Source organism: Hippopotamus amphibius, chromosome 7, assembly GCF_030028045.1.
Source record: "Hippopotamus amphibius kiboko isolate mHipAmp2 chromosome 7, mHipAmp2.hap2, whole genome shotgun sequence".
Lineage (NCBI taxonomy): Eukaryota > Metazoa > Chordata > Mammalia > Artiodactyla > Hippopotamidae > Hippopotamus > Hippopotamus amphibius.
In genome coordinates, this window is record NC_080192.1 from 7,418,993 (window position 1) to 7,429,408 (window position 10,416).

Sequence of the window (10,416 nt, forward strand, 5' to 3'; positions counted from 1 at the left end):
CTGGTCCATTCAGGAAGGGCTCCGTGCTAAGCACAGGTGGGGGTCCACAGCCCTGGGCAGACCCACTGGCCCTGTGGCAGAGGGGGTGGGGGTGGGGCACTCACCTACTCGGATGTCCAGGGGCCACCCCTCCTTCTCTGCCACACTGCCCACTACTGCCACGGGGTGAGCCAGGTCGGGGGTGAAGGGCCCATTGATGTGCGGCTTCAGCTGAAGAAAAAAGGCATGAGGAGAGAGTCTGGCGTGTGGACGGCCTCTCTTCTTCAGCGGCAGCCCGGCTCCCACTCACCAAGTCACGGTGGGCCTGGGAGGCCAACTACTGTTCTCATGGCTCAAACCTTATCCCAGGAAGCACCCGAGCAGTGGGCACCGTACGTGCGCCAGCTCCCAGGGTGCCGCGAGGCTGGTTATCTCCAGCCTGCAGATGGCAGAGCAGCCTGCCTGGCTCAAGGTCACACAGCTCAGCATCAGCGGAGGCGTGGGATGAATCAAGGTCGCCAGCTGCCTGAGCCCACTGCCCCCCACACTGTGGTGCTTCTGGACTCTTAAGGCCAGATGCTTTATATGTGACCACACTCATCAACCCACGTGAAGCACGTAGTGAGGCACCCGGCACACAGTCAGGACTCAGTAACTGTGAGCGACTGTTACGACACGAGTGAGCTCACTCAGTGAAGTGAGGCCCACAGCGGTTGAGTAACTTGCCCAAGGTCACAGGCTTAAGTGGTACAGTCAGGATTTGAACTCATGCAGGTTGGCCTCAGGGCCTAAACCTTTGGCCGCTCTGCTCTGTTGCTTTTGCTCCTCCAGCCTGCCCTTCCTCTGGCCTTCCAAACGCCAACCCCGGTCTACAGGTCTCAGGGTGCCAGGCTCAGGCCTAGGAGTCTTGGGCCTTGCCCTCTGAACTCTCACAACAAAGCAAACTCAAGGGCAAAACCTTGACTTCTCCTAAAGCTGATGTGGGGCTAACTGAACGTTTCTGATTCACCAGCCACGGCCACCTCCACTCTCCCTTTGGCCATATACCCTTCTTCCTGCTGCCCCTCCCACCCCACTCATTCAGGTAGCCGTTTGCAGGGACACTGAGGAACCGAAAGCCCAGAATCCTGTTGGGTGTGCAGCCGGGGATCTGCTCTGGCTCTCCCCAGGGCCCACCAGGAGTCCCCAGATGGAGCCTTGAACCCCTCACCCTCAGAAACTCCTTGGAATTTCCCTTCCTTACCTCGCTGAGGTTAATTTCAATCAGTTGGTCGTAATGGCAGCCAGGGTCAGGTACCAAGTGATCCTTGAACTCATCAGCAAGGTTGGCAATGTCTGAAATCAACAAGGGAAGGAGACTGAAGCATGTAAAACAGAAAATGGTCACGAGACTCCATCCATCCATCCCTCCATATGAACCAGTCACCTGGCACCTGCCAAACACTGGGCCGGGACACTGACTGAGCAAACAAAGGAACAAACAAACAGCACAGGACACAGTCCTGCCCTCGAGGAGCTCACAGTCTAGTGAAGGAGCCATCGGTGAGCCAGAGGTTACAACATAATACGACAGAGGCACGTAGGAACATGGGGACACAGAGAAGTACTGACGAGGCTCAGAGTCAGGGAAGGCTTCCTGGAGATGAGAAGCACTGAGTTTTAAGGGAGAAGAAGTTACTTGATAATATAAGAGAGGGAAGGGCCTTCTGGCTTCACCAATCACCCTCGCTCACCTGCCTTCAGAGGTTCCAACAATCCCTCCCCCAGGCCCCATTTCCAACTCTGGGTTTCAAAGAAGCCGAGCTAGAACGTCGGGGAAGTTGTCGGGGGAGGCTGAGAAAGTGGTTCTTGTTCCAAATGTTTTTCCTCCTCCCCCTGCTAGGGCAGGAATTATAAACAGAAGCAAACCCGTGTCATTTCCCGAGCTTCCCATAGAGGGCACTAGGGACCAGGCCAAGAAGGACTAGAATTCAGACACCCTTTCAAGGGAAACTAAACTCCAATCCCGAGGCAGGGCTATCTCACACTTAGATGCCAGACCCTCTGAGGTAAGAGTTACAGACACCCCACTCGGCAACAGTCACACACATAACCTCTCACAGACCATCAGGGGCTTCTCAGAGCCCCTGAAGCCAGTCCAGAGACACCAGGCTTCGGACACCCGCGGGCTCACCTGCCCGGCCTGTCTTGCTCAGGTACTTATTCATCCTGTGGTTGTAAGGAAACACCGAAGTGGTGGCCCCGATTTCTGCGCCCATGTTGCAGATGGTCGCCATGCCTGTGGAGAAAGAGAGCCCTTGGCGCTGGCTGAGTAGAAGAGCTGGGCAAGGGCCCCCCACACCTGCTGGAAGTGCATACACGCTCTGCGCCAGGGAGCTAGTATCATTTCTTCCCTCACTCTCACTGCCCCTGTGGCCCAGGGTTAAAATGAGGCCCCGCGAAGAGAGGCCACGGGGCCAGAGCTCAGTGTCCTGGCTCTCAGGGTGGCCACTGGATACAGTGAAGAGGACACAGGATTCAGCAACCACCCCCCACCCCCCCCACCACAAAAAAAAAGGAAAAAGATTCAGCCCCTAGAAGCCAAGTTCCAGTTCTGGGCCTGGCGGTCCTGCTCAGCAGACTAGATGGCCACCATGTAATGAACGCTGACCTGGCCATACCACCCGGCTGTTACTGTGTTCATCTGCAGGGGAGGGAGCTGGCTCAGAGAGGTCAAGGTTGTGTCACAGAGCAAATGCGGCACGGCCTTCATTCAGGCCTTGGTCTGACTGCCTGGTGTGCAGGCCTGCACTCTTTCAGCCACAACACAGAAGAAATGTTTCTGGCTCCAAGGTTTCCTAGCAATAAGACTGGAATGACATCCACTGCCTGGACCACCGAGCTGCCCACAGAACTGGAGAGGTTATAGATGTCGTGACTGCTCTCAGGACCCCAGCCTCATGGGGTTGCTAGGACACGGGTCTGGGCTTGTTGCCAACTTCCTGAGTTGTCCAACAGCAGGAAGAGCTACTTATAAGAGTGAGCCCCGCATCACTAGAGGGATACAAGGGCCAGCTGAACTGCAGCTCTGCGGGGCTGCTGTGGAACTGAGGCGGGTCTGAACTGAACCATCTCTAAGGCTTAGATTTCCGAGGGCCCAGGCATTCAGGCCAGATCACCAGGAGTGATGAGTAGGAAGGGGCTGGCTCTCACCTGGTCTTGGAGACTAACAGGTGATGGTCCCTAACCCAGAGGAAGAGAGTGAGGCTCCAACTGCAGCCAAGGGGAGACAGGAGAATGCGGCTGCCTGGTGACTGAAGCCCTGGCTGACTCCCCTCCCACCTCCACTCCACCCTCTGTGGGCTCTCCTTCTGGATCACCCAAGGCATCCCAGGGCCATGGCCAAGTCGGCTCAGTCCCTAATTCTGTGTGGCCACAGGGAAGTTACCTGCCATCCTTGAGGGGCCCCAATCTCCCAATTAATGAGGGACCTGGATTAGACAATCTCCCCTCTACCTCTAAGTGTCCATCCCAAGTCCCCAAACTGACTGGACAGATCCTCGGGGGAAGGCCATTCACTGCTTCCACGGCTCAACTTCAGGCCCCATCGGGCCCAGCACGGGCTGAGAGCCAGGCCACGTGGCCGCCTTCCTCACCCGTGCAGGAGATGGAGTCCACGCCAGGCCCGTGATACTCCACGATAGCGCCCGTGCCACCTTTCACTGTGAGGATACCCGCCACCTTTAGGATCACATCTTTGGGTGAGGTCCAACCGGAGAGTGAGCCCGTCAGCTTCACACCAATCACCTGAATAGGTGGGGCAAGAAAGCAGCTCAGGCCCATGTGTCATGAGCCACGTTTCAACCAGGAATCTACCTGCTGGAATTCCCTTGCTGGCTTATTTATCCCTGCCTCCTTCCCAAAGAGATCTGAGCCGGATCTATTGTCTTACCCCTTCCCAGCCCGTCCCACATCTCCCATTCACTCCTACCAACCACCCCTGTGCTGCCACCCCGAAAGGAGCCCTTCCCTACACCTCACCTTGGGGCACTTCAGCTCCCAGGGGATCCCCGCCATGACGTCCACTGCATCAGCACCCCCGACGCCAATGCAGATGCCCCCCAGGCCCCCGCCATTGGGGGTGTGGGAGTCAGTGCCTATCAGAAGCACCCCAGGGTATGCATAGTTTTCCAGAATGATCTGAAAAAGAATCCAAGATCTTAAGCTTAAAAGCCCTCAGGAGAGACAGGAGGCAGGGCTCCAAAGGGGTCTGCAAAACTGCCCCCTGCCGACGCTGGGCCACGGGGCCATTCCCAGGCACCCCTCCAGGATGGGGCCTCTCCAGTGTGGCCAGAGACCTGGGAGACCAGTGGCCTGGGCTCACGAACAGCTGACAGTTCCTGACTGTATGACTTGGGCTTGTAAGTGCCTCCCTGCACCTCAGTTTCCTCATTGGTTAGCACAGTAATAAGAACAGCCGCACCATCTCGACCCCAGGACTGTGGCGAGAACCAGATGAACTGGGTACAAGAGTGCGTCCTGTGACAGGCCTGGGGACAAGTGCTGACCACTGAAAGGTGCTCCCGACAACACTCCCGCCTCACGTGGTGGACGCGGGGAGTGTGCTCATCTGGCTTCTCAACAGCGCGGACAATCCCTCATGGCCTGGCTCCAGCACCCGCGAGGAAGCATGGGAGCCCCACGGAAGCACAGGCCAGGAGTTTCTCCACTGCTGAACTGAAAAGAAGTATAGACAATGCCTCCCTAGCCTCAGCGGCCTGGAGGCGGCTCTGAGAACAGAAGTGACTTGCTTAAGGGAGAGGATGACTGGCCTCGTCAGCTTTCCTAGTTCCGTGTCCCCTCCTTGAGGCCCTCCTCTAGCTGGGAAGGAGCTGGCAGTGAGCGTCCCCTCCCCCCCCAATACTTGATGGCGCTACTGGGGCAGCCCCGCCCACCATCCTGACACCTGAGGTGCTGGACACACAGAGGCTGCAGGGTTGCTCAAGGAAACCGCAGCCCAAGGGAGCCACGCCCGGGTCTGAGTTCCAGCCCCATCACCTACCAGAAGCCGTGGGCCCCCAGACAAGTCACTTCACCTCTCTAAGCCTCAGTCTCCCATCTGTAAAAATCAGCTGACCATAGTGCCCCCATCATGGGATCACTGTGAGGACTCAACGGGAACATGTCCGTCAAGCTGTAATAATGCCTAGGAGAGGCATTATTTTTATTTATTATTTTGCAGCAAGATCCTTCACCTGAGCTTCGGGTGCTCACTGTCGATGGAATTATGCCCCAAACGCACACAAGGGATGTTGGGGAGGATAAATGAGATCAGAGGCGTGAAAGGCTCTATGAACTGTCAGCACCGACTGACTGGTGGGCAGGCTCCCCAGAATATTACAGAAACCCCAGGGCCTCTGCCTCAGGCGAGGCATCAGCCCAGCAGACTCAGCAAGGTTCGACGGGATGTAGAAAGTTAGAAGACCTGGTTCCTTCTCCAGAAACAAGGCAGCTGACTGGGAGAATAGGCCAACACACAGGAAATCCCTACCAAAAAAACAACTGTTGGAGAGAACACTGTTTGTTTCATTTCTCCAGCCCTCCTTTCCTTGGCCACATACAAAGATTTAAAACTAATTAATCCCTAGAGCTCCTCAAGATTGTAAAAGTGAAGACCAGACACATAGAATTCAGTGTGGTCACACGGTGTAGACCGTGAGTGTGGTCCACATCCAGAAATGAGAGGTCAGTGCAGACCCGAGGACTGCAGAAAGCATCACAGAGAAGCTGGTTGTGACAGTGACCTCCGTGGTCAGCTGGACACTTAAGCAGATGGGGCCGTGGTGGAAGAGAAGTGTATTTTTAGGCTGGACTAACGTCTAGAACATAAAACTGTAAATTCAACCATCTATCTGTATGACACACGTACACTGAGGACCTATTCTGTACTGACCTGACGCCGGGCCCAGAGCTAGAGAGGAATAAATAAGCCACAGTGCCTGTCCCCATGGGGCACACTCAGCACACACTGTGGCCATAATTTGAAGGGTCCCACGCAAGATCACAAGAGATCTCCAATGCTGGGCACCAGAGGGCAGAACTTCACAGAGGTAATGGGAAAGCAGAACTGTGGAGGAGGAAGGATCTGCCAGGGCTTTCAAGGCAGAAGGACAGGGATTAAGGTTTGATCAGGATATGGCGGATTAAAGCTGCCTAACATCTAGGAGGAGAGAAAAGTAAAGCTGCACCGAGATCACGATTCCTGGGAATTTTCTTTTTAAAAGAAATATATCAGGCTGTATGTTTAGCTGGCGGCCAGTGGCAGGTGTGAGCTGCCATCACTCATGACCCCTAACTTTGGCCTAGAAGCTGCCAAAACAGCCTGGTGAAATGTGGGACACTTGGATTGGGGTCCCCTTGACGACAAAAGGCTAACGTTGGGTCCACCTGACTCCCTCGCCCTGCTGCTCAGAGAGGCTTTCTGGCCCCTGCAGACCAATGTGACCTGCCATTCCCAGGGAGCCCCTTCCTAGCAAGGGCGATGGTTTGAAAGGGCAGAGTGGTGATCTGTGGCTCTGGTTTCAGAGTGGGGCAGCGCTGTGAGCCCGTGCAGGGTCGGATTCCAGCCTGACTCAGCTCATCCTGAAGGAAGGCCTGAAAGTGAGGCCTGGGATAGAGGTGGGGCGACAGGTCACCTTGGGAAGGTACAAAGAGGCAGGTTCACATACAGGAGGGACAGCAAATGGACACAAACCAGCACATCCCACAAAGCAGTCAGAACTCCTGAACAGACATCACTGATGAAAGCTAATCACTGATCTCCCTAGAAACACACACACATGCGCACCTGATAGAACTGCCTATCAGGAGAAAATTCATCCTTGGGGAGACCCCAGGAGAACTCCTGGATGATGTGGCCATGTGACTGTGGCCTCCATCCTCTAGAACACCAGCAAGGGGGCAAAAGAATCTGAGGAGCACTCTGTGCCCTGAGAGGGGAAGAGCTCCCAGTGTGACAGGAGGCCGTAAAGCAGCACAGCGGGGCAGGGCACTGGCTCCAGGGCCAGGCTGCCTGGATGCGAAGGCGGGCTCCACAATCGGCCAGATGGGTGTCCCTGGGCAAGGAGAGTCACTTCTCCGTGCCTCAGTTTCCTCATCTGTTAGGTGTGTCATGGTGCGCACCGAGGAAGTCACTATCTGCAGAGTGCCTGGTGCACGGCACGTGTGCATCAAATGTTAGCTATCCACGCAGCAAAGCATAACACTTGTGGACAAAAGCACAACAGAAGACAATACAATACCATCATGCCTAGAAGAAGGTGCAGCACCAAACATGTCAACCTTAAAATGCTGGTCAGAAGGGACTATTTTAATTTCGCGCACGGAGAGTGAGAATGTATAACTTGACACAATGAAAATTAATTTTAAAATGAAAGCAGAGGAGTCTAAGGGCTGATGAAAATGTCACCCACATGCCCGCCTGAGCCCCCGGCTCCCACCGGCCTGGAGGTGCTCCCTGGTTCCCCAAGGGCAGCCCTCTCCCCTGCCCACCCCCAAAGGCAGGCCAGGCCCCACTTTACCTGGTGAATGATTCCAGAGCCAGGCCTCCAGAAGCCCACCCCGTACTTGGCACCTGCAGTTGCCAGGAAATTATACACTTCCTGGTTTATGTCCTATTGAGACAAATCAATAACCAGGGCATTAGTAACACAGTTTCCCCTCCTCCCCCCCCCCCCCCCATGACTCTGAATGCTGGCACTGTGAAGATGGGCCCTCTCCTGGAGGCGTTCTACAAACAATTCCAAAAGGGCCTGGATGCTGGCCCATAGTCTCAGCTGGCAGGCCCAGGAGAGAGACCAGGGAACAGAGACAGAGCCCAGTTCTGTGACACCTGGCCAGGGAGTGGGTCCAGAACAAATCCCTTCCCTGCCCTGGGTCTCAGTTTCCTTATTTGTAGAAGGGTCCCTCTGGCACTCAAGTCCTCAGCCAAGACCTGCAGTGAGGGGGAGGCATACCGCCACAGGACTAACTGGGGCATGGTGCGGGGGAGGGTCACTGTCAAAGGGAAGCAGTGGCATGGAGTGGACAACCCGGTCCCACCACGCCTCGTGCTGGGTGTTGTTTCCCCATCAGAGCCTCGGATGCCTCATCTGTAACCCTGGCTGATATTTACTGAATGCCCACTATACACATGGCACTACCTAAATGTCCTCACGGCCCATCCCACGAGGGAGGGAAACACTGTCACCAAGCCCATTTTATACCTGCAAAAACAGAAACTCAGAGGTGAAATAACTTGCTGGAGACCCCAGGGTTAAACAGAGGAGCCAGTGTTTGAACCCAGGCCTGTCCAACCACAGAGCTGAGTGCTACATTGTAATAAAAATAAAACTACCTCTGTTACAGAGACTACATCTCAGAATACCTAGACCACTGTCTGGCATGTGGTAGGTGCTCAACACTTGGTAATATGTTTGATGGGCCCCAAATGAAAGACTGTCAAATGGACCATGTTCTGAACTACAGGTTTCAACAAAACAAACAATAGGATGGTACCCAATATGCCTATAATTCAAAGGCAATTTCCTCTGCGAGGAGGGAACATTTCCCAGCACATGGATATGAAGCCAAGAGTTTATCTGGAAGACATGGCATGTCCCCAGGGACAAAAGGGATGGGACCACAGTGGACAGCACAGAGTCACAAAGGAGGAAGTAGGAAATGAGACCTGCTAGCCTCTAGGAGTGGGAGAGCTGCGCTCCAACACAGAGAAGGGACCTACTGTGGGCTCTGCTGGGCCCTCCATAAAACACCCTCAAAACCAGGTGGCCCTCTTCATTTAAACTCCAGACCAACCATGCATCCTTCTGAGGGCCCATGTGGTTCCCCCAAGTGAAAGAATGGCAGACAAAGAACTTAGGTCTCTACAGCAGACTCTTTCTGATTAATAATTAATATATTGGGTTTTTTCAGTTATAAATCAGTCACTTATAAAATTGGTACCGACTGGGCATATACCCAGAGAAAAGCATAATCCAAAAAGAAACATGTACCGTAATGTTTATTGCAGCACTATTTACAATAGCCAGGACATGGAAGCAACCTAAATGCCCATCAACAAATGAATGGATAAAGAAGATGTGGCATATATATACAATGGTATATTACTCAGCTATAAAAAGGAATGAAATGGAGCTATATGTAATGAGGCTGATAGACCTAGAGTCTGTCATACAGAGTGAAGTAAGCCAGAAAGAGAAAAACAAATATTGTATGCTAACTCATATATACGGAACCTAAAAAAAAAAAAAAAAAATTGGTACCGAGACCAGGAGGCAGGTGGCTGTGTGGATGCATTTGCTCGTGTGTCTACGCGTGTGGGGAAGAGGCAGCGGGGCAGCCAGAGTGGTGCAGGAGATTCTCAACCTGAACTCAGCCTAGATACTTCTCCGGTGGTCTGTGTGCCCCTGGACAGGTCACTCTGCCTCCCTGAGCTCCAACCAGAGGGACCCTTTACAACTACATGTAAATCTGACCATATCCCTCTCCTGCCTGAACCCCTCAGCGACTCCTAGGATGGTGCCCACAGTCCTCAAGGCCTTGCCTGCACCTGCCCCCACCCACCGCAGAGCTCCAGCCCCAAAGGCCCCCTTGCCACTCCACAAACGCATCAGGTTTCTTCCTCCTCGAGGCCTTTAGGTACTCTGCTCTGTCTAGAATGTTCTTCCTTATCTGTTCACATCTCAGCTTACATGTTACATCCTCAAAAGAGGCTGTCCTTCCCCCCGCAAAGTCTGAATCAGACATCTTTCTTATATTTTCAGAGTTCCACACTCTCCCAAGTTGGCAGCTACCAATCTGTGTGATCATCTAGCTTCTGTCTCCCTACCGGACTCTAAGATCCATGAAGGCAGAAGGCAGAGGCCCCGTCTGTCGTGTTCACTCTGAGGCCCAGCACCTAGCACAGCGCCTGGTATATAATTAATGTTCAGTGAACATTTGTTAAACAAATGAGGGAATGGGTTCTGAAATCCTATGATTCTGTGAATCTCATCTCCAAAAGGTAGATTTTAAATCCATAAAGTAAGGGAAGGGATGGACCCTGAAGGTGGTGGCCCTGCTGTGGACAGTCATTTATCCCTAGGGCTGAAGAAGACCCAGTTCCCAGCACCGTAGCATCCCCTGCAATGTTACCAGTTACCACCACCACTGCTGCTAACATGGAAACCACCGAGCAGCAAGCTGGGCTCTTTCAGCTGAGTGGAGCCGCTGTGCCACCAGGACACAAATGAGCGGGCCAGGGTAGGAAGGAGGGACTGGAATGGGAAAGCTGCCCTGAGCGTTTCCCATGGGTCTGAGAGGCTCTCTGAGCTGTGCTGACCCTGGGAGCGAAGCACTTTCAATTGCGTGCCTGCTCTGTGCCCAGTCAGGCCGCAGTCTGCCAGCATTCAGCCCCTG

At 53.9% G+C, this 10,416-nt stretch overlaps 1 protein-coding gene across 1 annotated transcript in view; it reads right to left on the minus strand.

Moving 5' to 3' along the window:
* The window catches only part of ACO2 (aconitase 2), a 49,890-nt gene that overhangs the window by 6,863 nt on the left and 32,611 nt on the right, over positions 1-10,416 (minus strand). Inside the window, exons 4-9 of the mRNA XM_057741446.1 lie at positions 7,539-7,631; positions 4,000-4,158; positions 3,615-3,765; positions 2,153-2,257; positions 1,223-1,314; positions 105-210 (exon numbers count right to left, since the gene is read on the minus strand). Coding sequence (XP_057597429.1) covers positions 105-210; positions 1,223-1,314; positions 2,153-2,257; positions 3,615-3,765; positions 4,000-4,158; positions 7,539-7,631 — 706 coding nt within the window. The remainder of the gene's footprint in view (positions 1-104; positions 211-1,222; positions 1,315-2,152; positions 2,258-3,614; positions 3,766-3,999; positions 4,159-7,538; positions 7,632-10,416) is intronic.